This window comes from Erpetoichthys calabaricus, chromosome 10 (genome assembly GCF_900747795.2).
Source record: "Erpetoichthys calabaricus chromosome 10, fErpCal1.3, whole genome shotgun sequence".
In the NCBI taxonomy this organism is placed as follows: domain Eukaryota; kingdom Metazoa; phylum Chordata; class Cladistia; order Polypteriformes; family Polypteridae; genus Erpetoichthys; species Erpetoichthys calabaricus.
In genome coordinates, this window is record NC_041403.2 from 28071069 (window position 1) to 28090647 (window position 19579).

The window sequence follows — 19579 nt, forward strand, 5'->3', positions numbered from 1 at the left end:
CATGATATGTTTGTGTTCCTATTCTCAAGGTCCATCTGGACACAGTCAAATGTAGGCCTACTTATAGTACAGCCAAGAAAAAGTGGACGTTTTCACATTTTATTGTTTTGTAAGCCGGAGGTCACTTCACATGCATCACTTCAATCTGGAATTGACTAAGAGACTACAAAACTTAAAAATGTTGTTATTTAACCTTTAGAAACAAAGCGGAGCGATGGCTTTCTCGCTAAAGAATCTATGCTATGCTGGTAAGTGGAAGGTTGCCAGTTCAAATCCTGGCAGTTCCAAAGGGAATGCTGCTCCAGTGGCCTCTTAGAATGCCATTGCTATGGGGGTACTGCACAAATAGCTGACCCCAAGCTTCTCTGTGTGACTCTGGAGAGTAAGCTGGGGTACGCAAAAAATGATAAACTCCTAATGTAAGAAATTGTATGTGGAAAATAAATTGAATTATCATTAACATCAGAGGATGAACATAAAGTCTAAAACTAAAAATGAAAAAGCAAGACTCTCCTGTACCCTTGTGTTCTGCTAGTTTTACAAATTCTAGTGTCACCATTAAACATCCGCTCTTGTCTCTAATCTCTCCCTCTCGGTCTGTCCGTGAGTGTCACATCCACACCACATCCCCTCCACTCGTGTCTTTGCTCACCCTCTCTTATCAAATCTACTATCAACACTTCACTGGTTTTTAACTCCAACTTTGTATTAAAGTTTATTCCAATCCTTTAACTAATTTTATTTTTAGGGTCATGGAAGGGGTGTACATTGTATCATGACCTTAGATTTGGTTGTGAAGGTCCAGGTGCCCTGGGTTCCTACTCTCTTAAAATGGCATCAGATCAATTGGTTATAATGTGTTGCCACCTAGTCATTGTGAGTGTCAGTTTTACCTGACTTCCTCTCTCTTTCTTTTCCAAAATACGGCCAAAAGTTTGTGAACACCAGACCATCACACGTACAGTATATGAGCTTATTGGACATCCAATTCCAAAACCAAGGGCATTAATGTGGAGTTGGCCCCCATTTCAACTATAACTCTTCTAAGAAGGCTTTCCATAAGATTCTGGAGTGTGTTTGTGGGAATGTGTGCACATTCAGCCAAAAGAGCATTTGCGAGGTCAAGTAGTGATGCTGGATGAGAAGACCTGGCCCACAATCAACATTCCAATTCATCTCAGAGCTATTCAATAGCATTGAGGTCAAGGCTCTGTGCAGGCCACTCGAATTCCTCCATCTCTTTATAGACCTGGCCTTGTACACAGTTGCAAAGCTATGCTGAATCAGAAAAGGGCTTTCCACAAACTCTTGCCACAAAGCTGGAAGCTAACATGTTGTCTGATATATCTGTGTATGCTGTTGCATTAACAGTACCCTTCACTGGAACCAAGGGGCCTAGCCCAAACCCTGGAAAACCGCCCCAGACCATCATCCCTCCTCCACCAAACTTTACACTATGCACTCCAGAAGGTAGTGATCTCTTGGATTCCACCAAACCCAAATTCAGGCTGCCAGATAATAATAATAATTCTTTGCATTTATATAGCGCTTTTCTCACCACTCATAGCGCTCAGCAATTGCAGGTTAAGAGCCTTGCTCAAGGGCCCAACAGAGAAGAGTCCCTATTGGCATTTATGAGATTCGAACCGGTAACATTTCGACTGCCAGTGCAGATCCCTAGCCTCAGAGCCACCACTCCGCCTGATAGTGACGTGTGATCCATCACTCCAGAGAACACGTTTCAATTACTCCAGAGTCCAATGCCAGCATGCTTTACAGCAGGGGTAGGCAACGTCGGTCCTGGAGTGCCACAGTATGTGCAGGTTTTTGTTCCAACCCAGTTCCTTAACGAGAACTTAATTATTGCTGATGAAGCACATATTGCTTAAGTGACATTTTAATGCTTCATTTTAGTGGTCTCGCTTGTTAAGGTTCTCCAACTTTAATTGCTTATTTCAATCTTAAACTGCTGCATTCAGTGTTTAAATTGCTCCTTATTAGCAATAAGATGTTAAACAGGGGTAGGCAATGTCGGTCCTGGTGAGCCGCAGTGGCTACAGGTTTTCATTCAACCCAATTGCTTAATTAGAAACCAATCATTGCCAATCTCAGACCTTATTTAATTTTATGGCTTGTTAGTCTGTGCAATGTAAGGCTTTTATATCGTAGATTTTTTTCCTTTCCAAGGATATCATCCAAATGATTTGAAGCCTAAAACAGATCATTTTCAGTCTGTCACATTTTTCTATTAAGTGTTTTATTAAATCAAACAGTGCATGATGAACACACACAGATGTAATTGGAAAAAAGCTAGCTGGAGAACTGCTGGCTGCTTTGTCTTTTACATCTTATTGCTAATAAGGAGCAATTAAAACACTGAATGCAGCAGTTTAAGATTGAAATAAGCAATTAAGGTTGGAGAACCTTAACAAGCGATCACTAAAATGAAGCATTAAAATGTCACTTAAGCAATATGTGCTTCATCAGCAATAATTGAGTTCTCGTTAAGGAACTGGGTTGGAACAAAAACCTGCACATACTGTGGCACTCCAGGACCGACGTTGCCTACCCCTGCTTTACAGCACTACAGCTGACACTTGGCACTGCACATAGCGATCTTAGGCTTGTTTGCTGCTGCTCAGGCATGGAAACTCATTTCATGAAGCTCACTGCACACAGTTCTTGTGCTGAGATTGCTTCAGAAGCAGTTTGGAAGTCTGATGTTGAGTGATACACCAAAGAAGAGGTGACTTTTACATGCTATGCAGTTTCAGAACTCAGTGGGCCTGCTCTGTGAGTTTATGTGGTCAACCACTTCATGACTGAGCTGTTGTTGTTAGTTGTAGATGCTTCCACTTCACAAGGATAGCACATCTAGCAGAACAGAAATTTCACATACTGACTTGTGGCAAAGGAGGCATCCTTAAAGAGTGCCATGTTTTAAAGTCACTGACATCTTCAATATGACCCATTCTACTACCATTGTTTCTTAGTGAAGTTTGCATGGCTTTGTGTTTGATTGTACCTGTCAGCAATGAAATCCCTGAACTCAATAATACGGAGGGGTGTCCACGTATTGTTGTGTATGTAGGCATTTGTAAAAAAAAAAAAAAATTGGGAGTGCTCTCCCCTAGACATTCTCGTATACTCAGATATAGGGATGGATATTTGAGGAGTAAACCACAAGACATTGATTATATTTTTATATTATGTACATTAAAGAACCATCAACAACAAATCAAATCAAATCTCTACATATATTTATATGAAATCCACTGTATGTCTTTCCGCTTTTCACGAGAGAACTACTTGATCTTGATTTAGATGAGGTTTTTTTTTTTTTTATAATTTGCTTGAACATTTGTGACTTTGCAACTTCTCTCATCGTGGTACTGATTAATTTGTGCGAATCCAAGTGAGAGGCTGCGGGCTGATGGGGGGGGGGCGGGGCCGTCCACACTCACGTGTCAGCCTCCACTCGAGTCGGTCTACGCCACACCACTTGTTGAGGCGTACCTTGCCTCCACTTAGCTAGCAATACCTTTTTGTTTAACAGAAAAATAAATAATAATAATACTATCTCTCTATATATAAAATCCAACATCTGTCTGTCTGTCTGTATGTCTGTCAGCTATTCACGAGAGAACTACTCAACGGATTTAGATCGGGTTTTTTTCTATAATTTGCTTGAACATTCCAGTTGATTTTTGCGACTTCTCTCATCGTGTAGTATTATAGTATTATAGTTCTCTTGTAGTAACAATTCATTTGTGCCAATCCGAGATAAAAGCTGTGGGCCAAGGGGAGGGTGGGTTGGGCCATCCTCACTCACACGCCAGCCTCCGTTCGAGTCGGTCTACCTCTCGCCACGTGTTGCAGCGTACCTTGCCTCCGCTTAGCTAGCGATACCTGTTTTCTCAACAGACATTATCATCTATAGATTGTTAAGGAACAATGTTTGACGTTTTTGAGAGACAGAGCAGAGCTACGTATGATTTAGAGGGTAGCTGCTGATTGGCAGAGATATCACAGCCACGTGTTTTTCTCCCCAACATTTGACACTGAATCGTACCTACCTTCCACTTGGCCAGAATTGCATTTTGTTTTTAATTTGATTTTTAAAGTTTGTTCTGTTTCACTACTACATGGGCAGAGGAACATCTAGTTAATAATATATTGAACAATTATTATAAAAGTAAAGTTGAATAAATTGAACTCTGCAGCTGCATGAATAAAAAAGTACCACTTCTGGTTAGCAGAAATAGCCTAAAAGTTGATAGAAATCTAAGTTTTGTACGTAATATTTGTTTGCAAAATTTGGTTGACCCAACTGAAAGCGTACTCAGGTTATCGTGTTTACATACACACACACACACACAGACATAATTCCAAAAACTGTATTTTCGGACTCAGGGAGGTCTAAAACTTCAAGATTCATCAAAATCTCAAGGTTGAATTTTTGGACAATTACAATTAGTAAAAAAGGGGCTGTAAAGTGGGAATGTATTCGCAATACTGTCAGAAATTGTTTGTTATTAAGCAAACATTTCCTGGAGATTGCAGTAAAAAGAAAAAATATCAATATATGGTTTGACCACCCTTTGCGTTCTCTTAGGTTCACTGTTATGCAGTTTCTGCAGCTTCTCGTGTGATTGTTTGTTCCAAGCCTCTTGTTTCCTTGCCCCAGTTCCACTTGAGACATTGGTTAACTTACTTGTAATCCCAGAGTGACTTGATGATGCTGAGATCAGGGCTCTATTGTGTTATTCCCTGTTCCTCTTTTAGCGTCAGATAGTTTGAATTTGGGACCAGTCAGCCAAAAATATTGCATGATGGATAAGAATCTGCCTGTACTTCTCAGCAGTGAAGGCTCCATCAAGTTTGATCAAATCACTAACTCTGTTTGTGCAAATGCAGCCTCAATGCATGGGCCTTTCCCACTGCGTATACAGTATCACGCATACATACATGACATGATCTAACATGTACATAGCATATGACATAACATAATACATTACATATGTACGTAACGACCTTCAAATAAATAAAACAGGGTTTCTGTAATGACAGCACAAAGAAAACAAATCGAACTGTCACAGTCTAGACAGACCGATATGTGTACCATTTTTTACCAAACAACTGTTTAGTGCATCTGTCATGAATAAGACACACATTGTCACTTAAAAAGAGACACTCAGTCCCTAGAAGAGTCAAACAGAAAATCTAGAAAAGGATGAAGCAGACAAAAAGAACTGCCAGTGTGAATGACAATGATGACATACCATATCACAAACACATTATGTTTCGTGAAATGCTGTGTATAAAATAGTTGCCTAGGGTCTCTTCAGACCATTAGCCGTACCTGAGAAATTATTCATTTTTGCCCTGATGGTACTTGCCATCTCTGTATAATAACACTTTCTTTAAAGTTTATATGCCACGTATTCCCTTGTGTGCCATATTCTTCTTAAAGCTTAATAAACATTTGTTTTATCCTCCTTAGCATTACATTTTTCTGAAAAAAACGTGCAAAAAGTATTGCAGTTTTTGGCTTGAAAAACGACATACATATTTCTACTGTAAAACGAAACAAAGTCAGAAGTGTAGAAAGTAGAATAATGATACAAATAACAATAATAATAATAATAATATCAACAGCACACTGCACATTTGCTTCACTTTCGAATTCATCAAAATCACATTCGGTTTCACTGGGCGTTTCAGTTTCACTGCCTGAACACAGATTCACTTCGTCACCACTGCTGATGAGACGCGCTTCTTACGAGACACCATGATAAGGCTAGGAGAAAACGTGTCTACACTGTTGATGAGGTAACACTCGGGCCTATCACTTACGTATACCGTAAGACCCACGTATACCATTGCCCGCGTAAAGCCCACCACTACAACTGTTGGCACTTTTACAACTCGAGTAAACCTTGGGTCTATACCGCATCTATACCGTTGCCCAGGTAATGCTCAGGACTATTACTTACGAGAGATGCATCTATACCGTTGCTCAAGTGTCTCTCAGGACTAACGCTTTTAGCACTGTTTTTACAGCCCAAGTGACGTTTGGGACTATCGCTAAGTATGTTAATATATCTTATAGTTTAGGTTTATCCTCAGTATGCTGTGCATTGTCTCCTTGATCTCCTTAATTACAGTAATAATGTGTGATGGTTGGCTATAACCAGGAACCGGGACCGTCGATAGTCATGACTGAAATGTGCAGGACACAAACAAGCAAGAGTAAAGTGTAAATTTGCAAAAGTGTTCTTATTCACATTGTTTAAAACAACATTATGTAGTTCAAAGTCCTTCGTAGTTAAATAAATAATCCATAATAAAAGCTAGCATTAAAGGGGAAGTTAAAAGTAATTGAGACAGTTAAGATCTAAGGGTTAAAACACAGTCAGGACCTTCAGTTTAAAAAAATAAAACACGAGCCATGACACTTCCTTTTAAAATTGACGTCTCCTTTGCTCAACCTTGTCGGTCCTCCCAACGAGACGAGACGCTCTCTTACAGGTGCAGTCACCCCTCAGACTGGCTTGTGTCCTTTACTGCCATCTCTCATTATTTGTGGGGGCCCTGCAATCCCTGTTCCTTTCTCCCGCTGCTTTCCCTGGCCTATTTGAGAGCCCACTCATCCCACTAGGACACTCAGCAGGAGTTGCCCAGCCCAGCGAGTGACGTCTGCTCGCTCATCTCGGAGCCACATTCCCAAACGTCTACCTCTTATAGAGAGTACAGATGCCTGATCACACACCTCAGAGCGCTAATAACAGAATTGGCCAAACTGCACTCATCTTCATGGGAATGCGTGCCCTTCTAATCCCTCCATCAACACCACCGGACCACTCATCCACTCATGTCTGTCATGAGTCTGGGGGCATTGCTTTTATTTTAAAATCTGCACACTACCATGGACCCCAAATGTGTTGTACCACACAATGCCAGTTGTTTTGTGTGATGCTCACTTTGCAGATTCTACACTATCCACGTGGGTGGTCTGTGAGGCTTTAAGTAATAATGTTCTACTTCTTTGTAAACATTAATGTCATTCTGGAACCTTTCAGATTGTTTGAAGGAGTTGCAACAAAACTATAAATAAGGTGTGAGTGAGGAATGTTGTTTTCTCTTTGATGCTTCCTTCCAGGCCAGGATTCAGATCCACCTCCATGCAACATTATGCTTTAATAAATAGTGGAATAAGTGGAAGTCATACACACGTATCCAAATTCAGGATTCATTAATCAAAACATACAAACAGGGATGATTAAAGACGAACAGTGTTTTATACTTACTGCATATGGTGTATTGTGTCTGTGGTTAATTGAAGAGCTAGTGTGGAGTTTAAATGTATCCACACATTTTTAAAGCCTACTTCGTCCTGCTTTAGTTATACTGAATAGTGGGAAAGGACCACCGTGCCAGTCCATCACACTGGCACCGTCATGAACTCATCGCACTCGCGTCTTTGGACTTTGGATCTTAGTTATAATCATTGGAAAAACAAGCAGATGCCAGAGAGAAGTTAGCCCAATCAGGTGGTAAACCAGGTTCAAACACCATCTTGCAATGAACAGAAAGGTGTTTATTCAAGTAAATGTAATGATGGCTCAAAAAAACAAAAAGCTGTTTCTTCATTACACAGAACAACCTTATAAAGTAACATTACAGCTTTCTATATACCTCTTAGTGTATACTAATTTGATTTTCTTTGATACAGCTGGCCAAGCTGCATTCAGAGAGTTTTTGAAAAGTGAATTCAGTGAAGAGAACATTTTGTTCTGGTTAGCCTGTGAAGAGTACAAGAAAGTGAAATCCACCAGTAAAATGAATGCCATGGCAAACAAGATCTACTCAGAATTTGTCAAAGTGCAAGCTCCCAGAGAGGTAATGTATTTTAATTAATTGCAATTTCCATGCATTTCACTCAAACCAGTAAAAACACTTCAAAATGAACCAACCAACATACTTCACTTAGCATAGTGTCAAATTATAGGTGCAAATAAATTGAAACACACACAAATTAAATCCCACTTGAGGATTAATAAAGTAATCTAATCTGATCTAATCTAATCTAAACTAAACTAAAATACTGACCTAATCTAATTGAATAGTCTAACCTAATCTAGTGTAATCTAAAATGCTAATCTACTCTAATCTAATCCATTAATCTAATTTAACTAATTACGTATACAATACTGATCTAATCTAATCTAAAATGTCAATCTACTCTAATAATATAACTAATATCTTAACCTAAAGTAATTCACTAATCTAATCTAGTCTAAACTGATCTGATCTAATGTATTCCAATATAAAATAAAATAATCTAATCTGCTAATCTGATTTAATCAAAATCCAATCTAATCTAATCTAAATGCTAATATAATCTAGCAATCTATTCCACTCTAATTTAGTGTAATCTAAAATGCTAATCTAATGTAATAATCTAATCGAATAGTCAAATCTTGTCTAATGTAAAATCATAATCTAATCTAATTCACTGGTCTAATTGTAGCTAATCTAATATAATATGTTCTAATCTAATATAGTTTAATCAGATCTAATGTAATCTAAAATTCCAATCTAATCTAATAGTCTAATCTAGTCTATTCTAATAATCTACTCTAATCTAATCTAGTATAACCTAAAATGCTAATCTAATTTAATCTACTAATGTAATTTTAACTAATCTGATGTTATCTGATCTAAACTAATCTAATCTAATCTACATACCATGAGAAGCCAGGTGCATTTTGAAAGTACCAAAGGGAGCTATACTGATAAAAGGTAGTTAAAATATACAAAAGGTGCACTGGAAAAGGTGAGACAAAGACAGAGCACCGGATCAATGTAAGGTAGAGTTTTCAAGGCTGTCAATGAGGTCTGACACAGAGCATGGTGATGTTGTTACTATCACAATGAACAGGGAAGACCATTGACCTTGAAAGTGAACAAACATTGCTCAAATACTTGGTATATCTTTAGTATTCATTTCAACACAAAGGCATGAGTACAGTGCAGTGTATTCATAAAGTATTCAAACCCCTCCATTTTATTGCTCACTTTATTGTATTGTTGATTTAATTTTAAATGGACAAGTCTACAATTTTTTTCCATCAATCTACATTTATTAACTTATAATGATGAAGTGAAAAGATGTTTACAGAAGGGCTTGAAAATGTATTGAAAAATTGAAATCTCTCATTCATGTAAATATCCAGATCCTTAATTTGTGGGAGCCCCTTTGGCATCAGTTACAGCTTTGACTATTCTTGGATATTACCCAATAAGCTTTACACTCCTAGATTTGGACAGTTTACCCTATTCTTCCTGGAAGACCCTCTCAAGCTCCATTAGATTGAATCGGAAGTGTCTGCAAACTGCCATCTACAGGTCTCTCGACAACTCTTTGATGAGGTTTAAGTGTGGGTTTTGTCTGGGACTTGACTCAAAGCCACTCCAGCATTGTCTTGACTATATGCTTTGTGTCATAGATCTGAGGTGGTGGGATCTCTGGAGAAGGCTTTCTTTTGGGACCTCTCTGCATTCATCCTTCCATCAATTCTAACCAGTCTCCCTGTCGCTGCCACCAAGAAGCATCCCACAGTGTGATGGTGCTACCACCATGGTTGATCATAATATTAGTATTATTCAGGTGATGAGCATCCCCTGGTCTTTGTTAGACATAGTTCTACCCCCAAAGAGTTCAATTTTTGTTTCATCAGGCCTGGGAATCTTTTTACCTCCCGCTCTCAGAGTCCTATAAATGTCCAAGAGGTCTGTCATTTGTGCCTGATTGATGGACTGCTACTGAGATGGCCATCCTCCTGACAGGTTCTTCCAACTCAAAGGAGGACTCCTGAAGCTCTGTTAGAGTGACCATTGAGTTTATGGTTACTTCTTAGGCCATGGCTTCTCTCAGTTACTCAGTTAGTCCACACAGCCAACTCTAGGAAAAGTCCTGGGTGGCTACAAACATCTCCATTTCACATTTATTGAGGACCATGTGCTCCTGGGAACTCGCAAAGCTTTAGAGATGGCTTGATCTCCTTACCCTGACCATGGAGGTCTATACAGAGTTCCTCGGTTTTCATGGCTTGGTTTTTGTCCTGACATGCAGTATGAATTGTAGGACATTCTAGATGCCTTTCTAAATGATGTCCAATCAATTCAGTTTTCCACAGGTGGACTCCAATCAAGTTCTAGATACATCTCAAGGAGAATTAAAGCAAACAGGATGCACTTGAACATAATTTGGAGTGCCAGAGCAAAAGGTCTGAATACTTATATGAATGGGAAATTTCAATTTTTGATAAATTTGCAAACCTTTCTGAAGATATGTTTTCACTTCATTATTATGGATTTTTGAGTGTAGATTGAGGGGCAATAATGGCAAATGTATCCCATTAAAATTAAATCTACAACACAATAAAGTGTGCAGAAAGTGAGGGGGTCTAAACACTTCCTCTCTCTACCCCATTGTTATCAGTAAAGTACAATTAGTTATGTTAACTTTAACCAAACTATATTTCATGCTTTACAGATAAATATTGACTGTGGAACCCGAGACAGCATAACCAAAAACATTTCATCACCAAACATTAATTCTTTTGACAACGCTCAGAAAATTATCTATAGTCTGATGGCAAAGGACTGTTACCCTCGATTCCTAAGGTCAGACCTCTACAAGGCACTTCTCAAAAAGTCACAAAGCAGAAACAAGGAAAGATGAGTTGTCATTTATGTTGTTAAAAGTTTGTCAAATTTGCTGTATAGTGCAAGTAATTAAATGTAAAACAGATATGCAGTGAGAAATAGCTGACTGTGAAGTTGTATTTTTCCCAGAATTCCCTGTATTTTGGACTCTTGGCGGTGCTGCAGATACTGAGTGCTCATGTCAATGTTTTGTATGATTTAGACCTTGGCTCTCCATTTTGTCTTATAATCATTTATATGTGCTCCCCTAACAGTACATCTTTAAACTTTGATTGGAAAGATGCTGCCATTCAGCTGAAAAAATCCTTAATATTGACAGACGGCTAAAGGGTGGTGGGCATGAAAGGCAAATAGGAATAATCTGGTGGGCCAGCACAGAGTTCCCAATCCTTTCATCAATCCCATACTTCAAATTGCAGCCGTGTTTAGTCTACAAAGTCCTCATTGGGGCAGTGGCATTGACATGGATCAATATTTTGTTGGAAATGCATCAAAATTAAATGATATATTGGGTAGGATAGCTGGTTCTCTTCCAACATTTTCTTATTTTTTTATAAAGTGTCACAGTCTTAATCTAAAAACATCAATATGCACAATAGTCGATATTAAACCATGCATGAGGGACGTTCAAAAAGTTTCAGCACTTTTATATTTACGTTTGAAACGGTGAAGGCAGGAGGAGTAGTAACTGGTCATATGTCATGTGACTTGCTCTGTCTGGTAAGTAGGCTGCCCTTGCAGTTTAGTAAAAGAGTTGTCACCCTGTGGTGAAGATGACTGCAAAACTTATAAATTGCACCAAAGAGGAGCAGCATTCTGTCATACGCCTTTTATAGGCAGAAGGTGTGCCAGGAGCACAAATTCATCTCCGCATGTGCGCTCAGTATGGGGATAAAGTTCTCTGTTGTAAAGTCGTCTATGAGTGGATTGAAAAGTTCGAAAATAGCCGTACTAGTGTGACGGTTACAGAGCACTCCTGATGTCCAGTTACAGCCACGAGAACAAGGAATGAAAGCAGTGGTGCACCAGTGGCTATGCGTTCAACCAAAAACATATTTTCTTGATGGCATTAAAAAGTTGGTATGATGCTGGGAAAATGACATTGCAAAGGAAGGTGACAATGTAGAAAAGTGATGTCATTTGTTTTTGAAATTCTTAATAGATAGAATTAAAAAAAGTGCGGAAACTTTTTGAATGTCTCTTGTAGTCTAATCAAGAAAATAAATCACCATTATTTTTTTCTGCTGCAGTGACTATGGTGTAAAATTTTATTTTATACACAATACATGTCGTCCAAAACTAAACTCTTTAAAGATGATAACAAGGACTTTAGAAATTCTATATTATTTTTCTGCAATCTTTATTTGATGCTTGGGGTTGTTTCTGTATCACCCTACAAAACAGAAAATCAATAATGTAGGCTTGTCCTTATAATCAAATAATTTTCCTTTCTACCATCCACTCTCATCTCCTCCATAGGGTCTCAATACCCACAGCCTCCTGGTTCATCAGATTTCATTTTATTGTTTTTTCTTACTCTTAAACCCCTCATCATGTAAACAAGCATCTTCATGGCAAATCAGATGTGCCGCTGGGCCTTCTTGACAGTCCCATCAAGAAAGGGTCCACTCTAAGCCTTCATAAGTGAGACCTAAAGTCACATCCGTATTGTAAGGTGTTTTCTGGTGGAGAAATAGTTGATGAGGTAAAAGATTGTGCCCGGGTAGCAATGGATAAGGAGAAAACTTATTTTAGTTGTGAAGTTCAGAGAATAACTCACCTGAAGAGTCTCTTGATAGGGTCGCTAGAAGGTAGCATGTGTTGTTCCAGTGAATAGTACCTCGGCAAAAAATTAATCAAGACCAAAATAATGGAAAAAGAAGAGAGAGAGAGAGAGAGGGTGGGGGGGATGCAGCATCCACTAGAACCCTCTGTTGAGTTAGTTGGCATTCTTCTACCCTGACCAGACAGCAGGGAAAGCAGAAGCTGCATTGGACATTTGTGTCTATAAGGGCAGGTCACAGCTTAAAGGAGACCAGGATCCATTAGAGGTAATTCTAACCCAAGGACCCCTTACCCATAACTGGCAGCCCCAATTCCCAGAAGTCACGCTGTGGGTTGCTCTAGAAATGGATGCCAGATGTCCTCTTGCAGTCAGTGCAAATCTCAGTCTAAGGGAAGAGATGATTTTGAACAAAGGTATAGTGGTGCTTTGACTAAGGTGTGGGACACAAAGAGCTCCCCACATGACCCTAATCAAGTTGCATCAACTGCCTGGCCTCCAAGTGCAAAAATAAACAGTTGAAATGTATCTTGATCTTGAACGTTGTATTGGTTAAAGACCATAATCAACTACACAATATCATTTAATTAACAAGAAGCTGTGAGATGACTTACTGTAAGCAGTACTTGGGAAGTTGGTGGGTCTGGATTGCCTCCTACCCAGCAGATGGGTTACAAGAAGTTTATGAAGGTAGGCCAAAAAGGACTGCAGGATTTTGTCTGTTTGTTTTTTTTTTCCGATTTGTATTGTCTTTTTATTTATTGATCTATGTTTTTTGAAATCTGGCTTAAAGAGATGCTTGGGGACGTTCTTTCTTATGGCTTTGTATACATGTACTGTTTATACTACATGTCAGTGTGTAAAACCTCAGTTGTATATGTAAGCAATGTATTTTTTAATACAATTAGTTTTATTGTTCAAGGTGGATCTGAAACAAAGTCTGCAATTATAACCTTTTGAAAGACAAGAAACGTGTAAATAAAATAGATTGTACTTTGATGTAATTTACAAAAAAAAAAGATTCTGCAGTTTAGAAAAGTTGAAATGATGAGTTTAAAATTTTCATACTGCATAAACTGCAATGGGGACTTTTAAAAGAATGGAAAGCATTCAGATTATAAAACTACAAAAGACACAAAGTCAATAAATCAACATACAGTGTTTACAAAAGCAAATATGTTTTAACATTTTATTATTACACAACATTGAATCGCAGTGGATTTAATTTGGCTTTTTTGACACGGATCAACAGAAAAGAGACTCTTTAATGTCAAAGAGAAAACAGATCAACACTGATCGACACTTTGACATTAAAACGTTAGAACATTAGAACAATCTAGATGAGAATAGACCATTCATCCCACAAAGTTTGCCAGTTCACTTAATTCTCTTAAAATAACATTGTCGACTTTTGAAAGTCCCTAAAGTCCTACTGTCAACCACAGTACTTGGTAACTTATTCCATGTGTCTGTACTCCTCAGTGTGAAGAAAACATTCTTAATGCTTTGCAAAATTAACCCTTAACAAGTCTTTAACTGTATCCGCTTGTTCTTGATGAACAGTCTTGATTAACTGGACTAATTCCCTTCGTAATTTTAAACACTTCAATCATGTCACCTCTTAATCTTCTTTTGCTTAACTGTAAAGGCTCAGCTCTTTTAATCTTTCCTCATAACTCATCCCCTGTAGCCCTGGAATCAGCCTAGTTGCTCTTCTCTGGACTTTTTCTAGCGCTGCTATGTCTTTTTCGTAGTCTGGAGACCAAAACTGCACACAGTACTCCAGATGAGGCCTCACCACTGCATTATAAAGCTTGAGCAGAACTTCCTGTGACTTGTACCCCACACATCAGGGCGCTATATAACCTGACATTCTGTTTGCCTTCTGAATGGCTTCTTCAACCCGTAGGGTTAAATGGTCTTTTTCTGTTGATTAGACTCAAAAACACACAACTAAATCCACTGTGATTCAATGTTATATAATAATTAAATGAGATAACTTTCAAGATGGTGAATACTTTTTATAAGCATTGTATATAAGGGTGAGGTGGATACTGTGTGTTTAATACAATTTTAGCACTCATTTTTCAGGTTTTCCATTTATAGAAAGAGCTAGTTGATATTGTTTGAAAAGAGTGCATTTATTGTGCGGTGGTCTTGGAGATTCCTCCTTAAAGAAAAAATCAACAAAGTCCCACATCACACTGAACAGAGTAAAGTATAAAAGAATGGACAAATTTGGAGAAAGCAAATGGTTGTGTTAGCATACATCTCCAAAAAGAACAACAAAGTAAAAGTTACATAGACACTGGAAAAAGAAAAAGAAAGTTAGAGATATATTTCAGTCACATTACTTGTTTATTTGTTACAAAAAAGCTTTTCTATAAATTATATTTGTATTCGTAAATAGAAACCATCTTATTGACTATTATTTTAATGGATTTTAGTTAATTATAGTCTAGGAAATGCTATTTTTTTTATTTTCATATGGAAAGAGGAGACAAAATCAAAAAGATATGACACCACCCTTGTCACCCCTTATATAAAGTAGCTGAAAGCACAAAATACACTCAAAAAGTTGCAGATGTGTCTTTTTAGATGACGGCTCAAAACAGAATTTCAAAATTGCCAAACTTCTGGTCATATGGGTCTCAGGTAGAAAAAGGCGGGTCCAGGAGGGCAGACAACAGAAGTGACGTCCATGGTGGAATTTACCATCAATCTTCTGTTCTTCAGAGTGAGACAAAGAGAAGGCATTAGAACACAGCGCCAACCCCTGGTTCGGTGGGTAATTACATCACAACTTATCACTAGTGGCCTCGGTTCAAAAATATTAATTTACAATTGGTCGAGCATTTAGATCAAAATGCAAAAGCATCAGCTAAGCTTACTCTAATTGTTACAAAATTGTTTTCACGTGGAGGCAATCTTCCTCTAATTCTAGTTGCCAGAAAGACCATAAATTGACTGATATTATATAGGCATGTACCATGTTGGTGCAGCGACCAGGTTTGATTCCCTGGTTCATGCACTCCGATGTCCCTCCATATCTCAAAAACATGTAGCTTAACTGTTTCTAATGTAGCTTAACTGTTTCTGGCCCACTATTGAGTTACCATACAATTGAGTTTCCCCAAAAATATCCTCTGTTTAGGTGCCTATATGAGCGTCTGGGTTTTTTTTTTACAAAACTTTCAGTTTGTCCCAGTTTTTCACACTGTGGCCTCTTCGTTCCCAACCAAGTTTATTTTTTTGTTAATTCATGTGCTGTTTTTTTTTAGTTTTATCCATTGTTTAATTCTTAACAAACATCAGATGAACCCACAAGGGGTGAGCAGCAGCACGCATTAGGGAAGTAAATAAGTAAATACTTTCATCCTGATGACCCCTAAGGCATTACAGGGAGAAAAACTCCAAACCCCCCATTATACAGAGAAAATCTCTGAGGTGGACTCCCCAGAAATTTTTTTTTTATATCTGTCTTCTCTTTTTTGGTTTGATAAATATGGTGACCGTAGCCCAGTATAAGTTAATATGGGTCTGTGTGTGTGAGCGCTGGAGTAGCACCTCAGCCAAGGACAATAGGTCTGTAGGGCTGAATATCATACTGGGGCCTCGTCCACAATTTGCACTGGATTAAATAAGCTGGATAATGGATCAATTGCTGATAATGACTGTTTCTGTGTTCACTGACACTTTTTTGTGCTTGTCTGTGGGGTGTTCTAATGCAGCCTATTAAGAAAGGCACTATGAAAAACTGAATGTTAACACTTTGCTATTTCTCTTTTTGTACTATATATAAAAGTCACCAACATTGATTTCTCCTGCTTGATTTTTTTGTACAATGTAATTTTATTAAACATCCACTAAACAATAACTGGTGCCTTTATTTGTTTTTTTTTTCATTGTATCATTTATACTATAATGTTCAAATACATTTGCAACCATTTATATTTTGGTGTAAAGGAAGTGAACATTACTAGAAGGAGCAATGTTACTACTATTCTGTTCTGCGTTGTAAATCAATTAATGAAAAATAATAATGAACAAACTATATTAGAATTAGTATTTAATAATAAAACACTAGATGACATAACACACTGCTCAAGATCGATAACATTACAGATATACAGAGTCACTGTTGTCAATTATACAAATACAGTAAAGCTAACATGGAACATGACATCACTCTCCAAAGCCAAACAACCATTCCTTGAAAGTTCTGTCGTGATGAGGCTGAATCAGCTAGCAGGCACTTTTCTGGTGCAGCTTCCTCCAGACACTCCAGTTTTCCTACCAGATCACAAAGACATGAAGACGAGATCATCTGTGTACAGTTCTGCAATTAACTGAACTCTAACATTAATCTTAATATTCTCAAAGGTATTTTTTCAGCACATTGCAGGGTCCTTTCATGACCTCTTGGACACAGCCATCAGCAGTGTGTCTGTTTGCAGAGAGAGTGTCGACCTCGTCGAGAGGTTTACTTACCTTAGCAGTGACACTCATGTCTCCTGTGACTCTTCCTGTGAAGTCAGTAGACAGATTGGGAGAGCATGGAGGGTCATGAGGTCTCTGGAAAGGGGTGTGTGGCGCTCCCGATGTCTCTGCAAAAGGACAAAGATCCAAGTCTTTAGAGTCCTGGTGCTTACTGTCTTGCTATATGGTTGCGAGACATGGATGCTATCTAGTGACCTGAGATGAAGACTGGACTCCTTTGGTACTGTGTCTCTTCAGAGAATCTTTGGGTACCATTGGTTTGACTTTGTGTTAAATGAGCAGTTGCTCATGGAGTCCCGAATGAGGCACATTACCTGCATTTTGAGGGAGCGTCAGTTATGGCACTATGGCCATGTGCCGCGTTTCCCCAAGGGTGATCCAGCTCACAGAATCCTTATTGTTGGGGACCCGAGTGGCTGGACCAGGCCTAGGGGACGCCCACATAACACATGGCTATGGCAGATACCCCATCATTTCTGGAGGGTGGGGACTGGACCGTGTGTCTGCCTGGAGGGTTGCCAACCAGGATCCTGAGCTGTTTTGTTGTGTGGTGGGTGTGACAACACGCTGTACCAGTGCATGCTCCCCAACCTGATCTCACCTGACCTGATTGCGGGGTCCACATTGATTCTGGCCAATTTACTTAACCTATGGGAGGAAAAGAAGTAAGGGATGAAGGTCAACATTGAGCCCTTGAGCAAGGCCCTTAACCTGAAAATTGCTCTAGGGATATTGTACAATGGCCATTTCCCCCTCAGAGAAAGTATATTAAACAAATAAATATAACAAAGTATATTTTAAAAAAAATTTAAAACTATTTAATATAATATAAACAACAAGCAAGTTAGCTCCATCCTTATTAAGCTAAAGTTTTTCTTCAAAGTGACTCACAAATATAAAGTACACCAAATAGTACAATTGATTACTTATTTCTATTTTGGCCACAAGGGGATGTAGCAGAGTCCTAAACACCAGACACAACTACCAAACACAAGTCTTGTGTTCAAATAAAGTTATTTTTATTTAACAGAGTGGCTTCTTTTTAACTCAGCACAGCCCAGTAAAGAAAAAATCAAATAAATTCTTTTATCCTTTTCCTCTCCTTCCACTCCTTCTTGGTAAGCCTTGTCCACCTCCTCCCGGGTCCAGCTCCTCAAGTGAGGTAAGGTGGCCTTTTTTATGCTTGACCCAGGAAAACGTTCTGGTGTCATAGAATTACTACTGGAAAGCAATTCCGGGCCAAGTTGAAGCTCCATAGAACAGTGAAGTTTAGGGACACCCACTGCCCCCCAGGAATCCAACAGGACTGTGTTCCTGAAATACACAACCCATGAAACCCTTTGGGAGTCCAAAGTAGCGGTAGCCCAGGAGAACACTGCCATCCAGGGGGACCAACTGTCCTTATATGATGTGTATTCCAGTCCATCCATTATTTCCTAACCCTGACTGGGGAAAAAAAAACATGGAAGCCATCCTGGTCAGAATGTGCATCCAACCAAGCTGTCCTTCTGTAATGGCCTCCCAACCAGGAAAGGAGCCACCTTCAATCCCAGTAGCGATGTCAGTCCATCCACTATAGCATTTACATCATTTTTAGAACAAAGCCTGCTTATGTTGTGTATAACTAAATCAGTGATACGGAATCAAACTACATGCTTTTGGTTAAGCAGTCTTTCTCTACTAAGGGTCACACAAAGGGTGATACACGTGTTGCATACTCTTTGCATTGCTGTGCAGATACAGTATCACATATCTATGAGTTGCTTCTCGCAGCTGAGAGAATGTGACGAATGTTTGCCGACTGGCTGACCAACCACAAGCGTTACCTCGTAGATAACCACCTAAATAATCAGATTGCAATTCAATCAAAGACATGAGTCAAATAAATGTAATGCCAGGAGTTGGTATTTCACAAAAGAAAGAAAATAAATAGCACACGCAGGTTCTAAAACACAAAAGAAAGGTGCGCTCATGACTGTAACCGACTCAGTCTCTGTTTAGTCCAAGACTGACTCTCTCCTTCCAGTACCGGATGTTTTTAAGGCATTGGTTCCTAGAAGGGGAGGGGTTTGATGACGGAACACAGGAAGTGAGGTCATTAATCATCCAACCAACATCCCTTTGAACTGTGAAGAAAAATACTGTAACAACAACAACAGCTCCTCTCTTTGTTCCAGCAGTGGTAAGGCTTACCTGTCTGTAGCCCTAAAGATGTCTCCTATTCATACATGCATGACAAAACATAGAAACTACTACTTCAAAATGCACATCAACTGTTTGTAATGTATCTTCTTCTTTTGGCTGCTCCCGTTAGGGGTTGCCACACCTGATCGTCTTTTTCATCTTTCTGTCCTCTACATCTTGCTCTGTGACACTCAGCACCTGCATGTCCTCTCTCACCACATCCATAAACCTCCTCTTAGGCCTTCCTCTTTAATGTATAAAATGTATAAAAATTAAACTTGGTGAAAAGCCATGAACATTTTCACGCCAGCTCACACCATTGTGTACGCAAGTTTTCAGCTCAAAACCCAGTGTCAAAGCAGTGCCACTGTTCCTATG

At 38.9% G+C, this 19579-nt stretch overlaps 1 protein-coding gene across 1 annotated transcript; it reads left to right on the top strand.

The window, feature by feature from the left end:
- The first annotated feature begins 214 nt into the window (after nucleotides 1–214).
- Nucleotides 215–11579, top strand: LOC114658664 (regulator of G-protein signaling 21-like). The gene is made up of 3 exons (XM_051932976.1): nucleotides 215–248; nucleotides 7736–7902; nucleotides 10562–11579. The coding sequence occupies exons 1-3, from the start codon at nucleotides 215–217 to the stop codon at nucleotides 10748–10750; spliced, it is 390 nt and encodes a 129-aa protein (XP_051788936.1). The 3' UTR covers nucleotides 10751–11579.
- Nucleotides 11580–19579: the final 8000 nt, after the last annotated feature.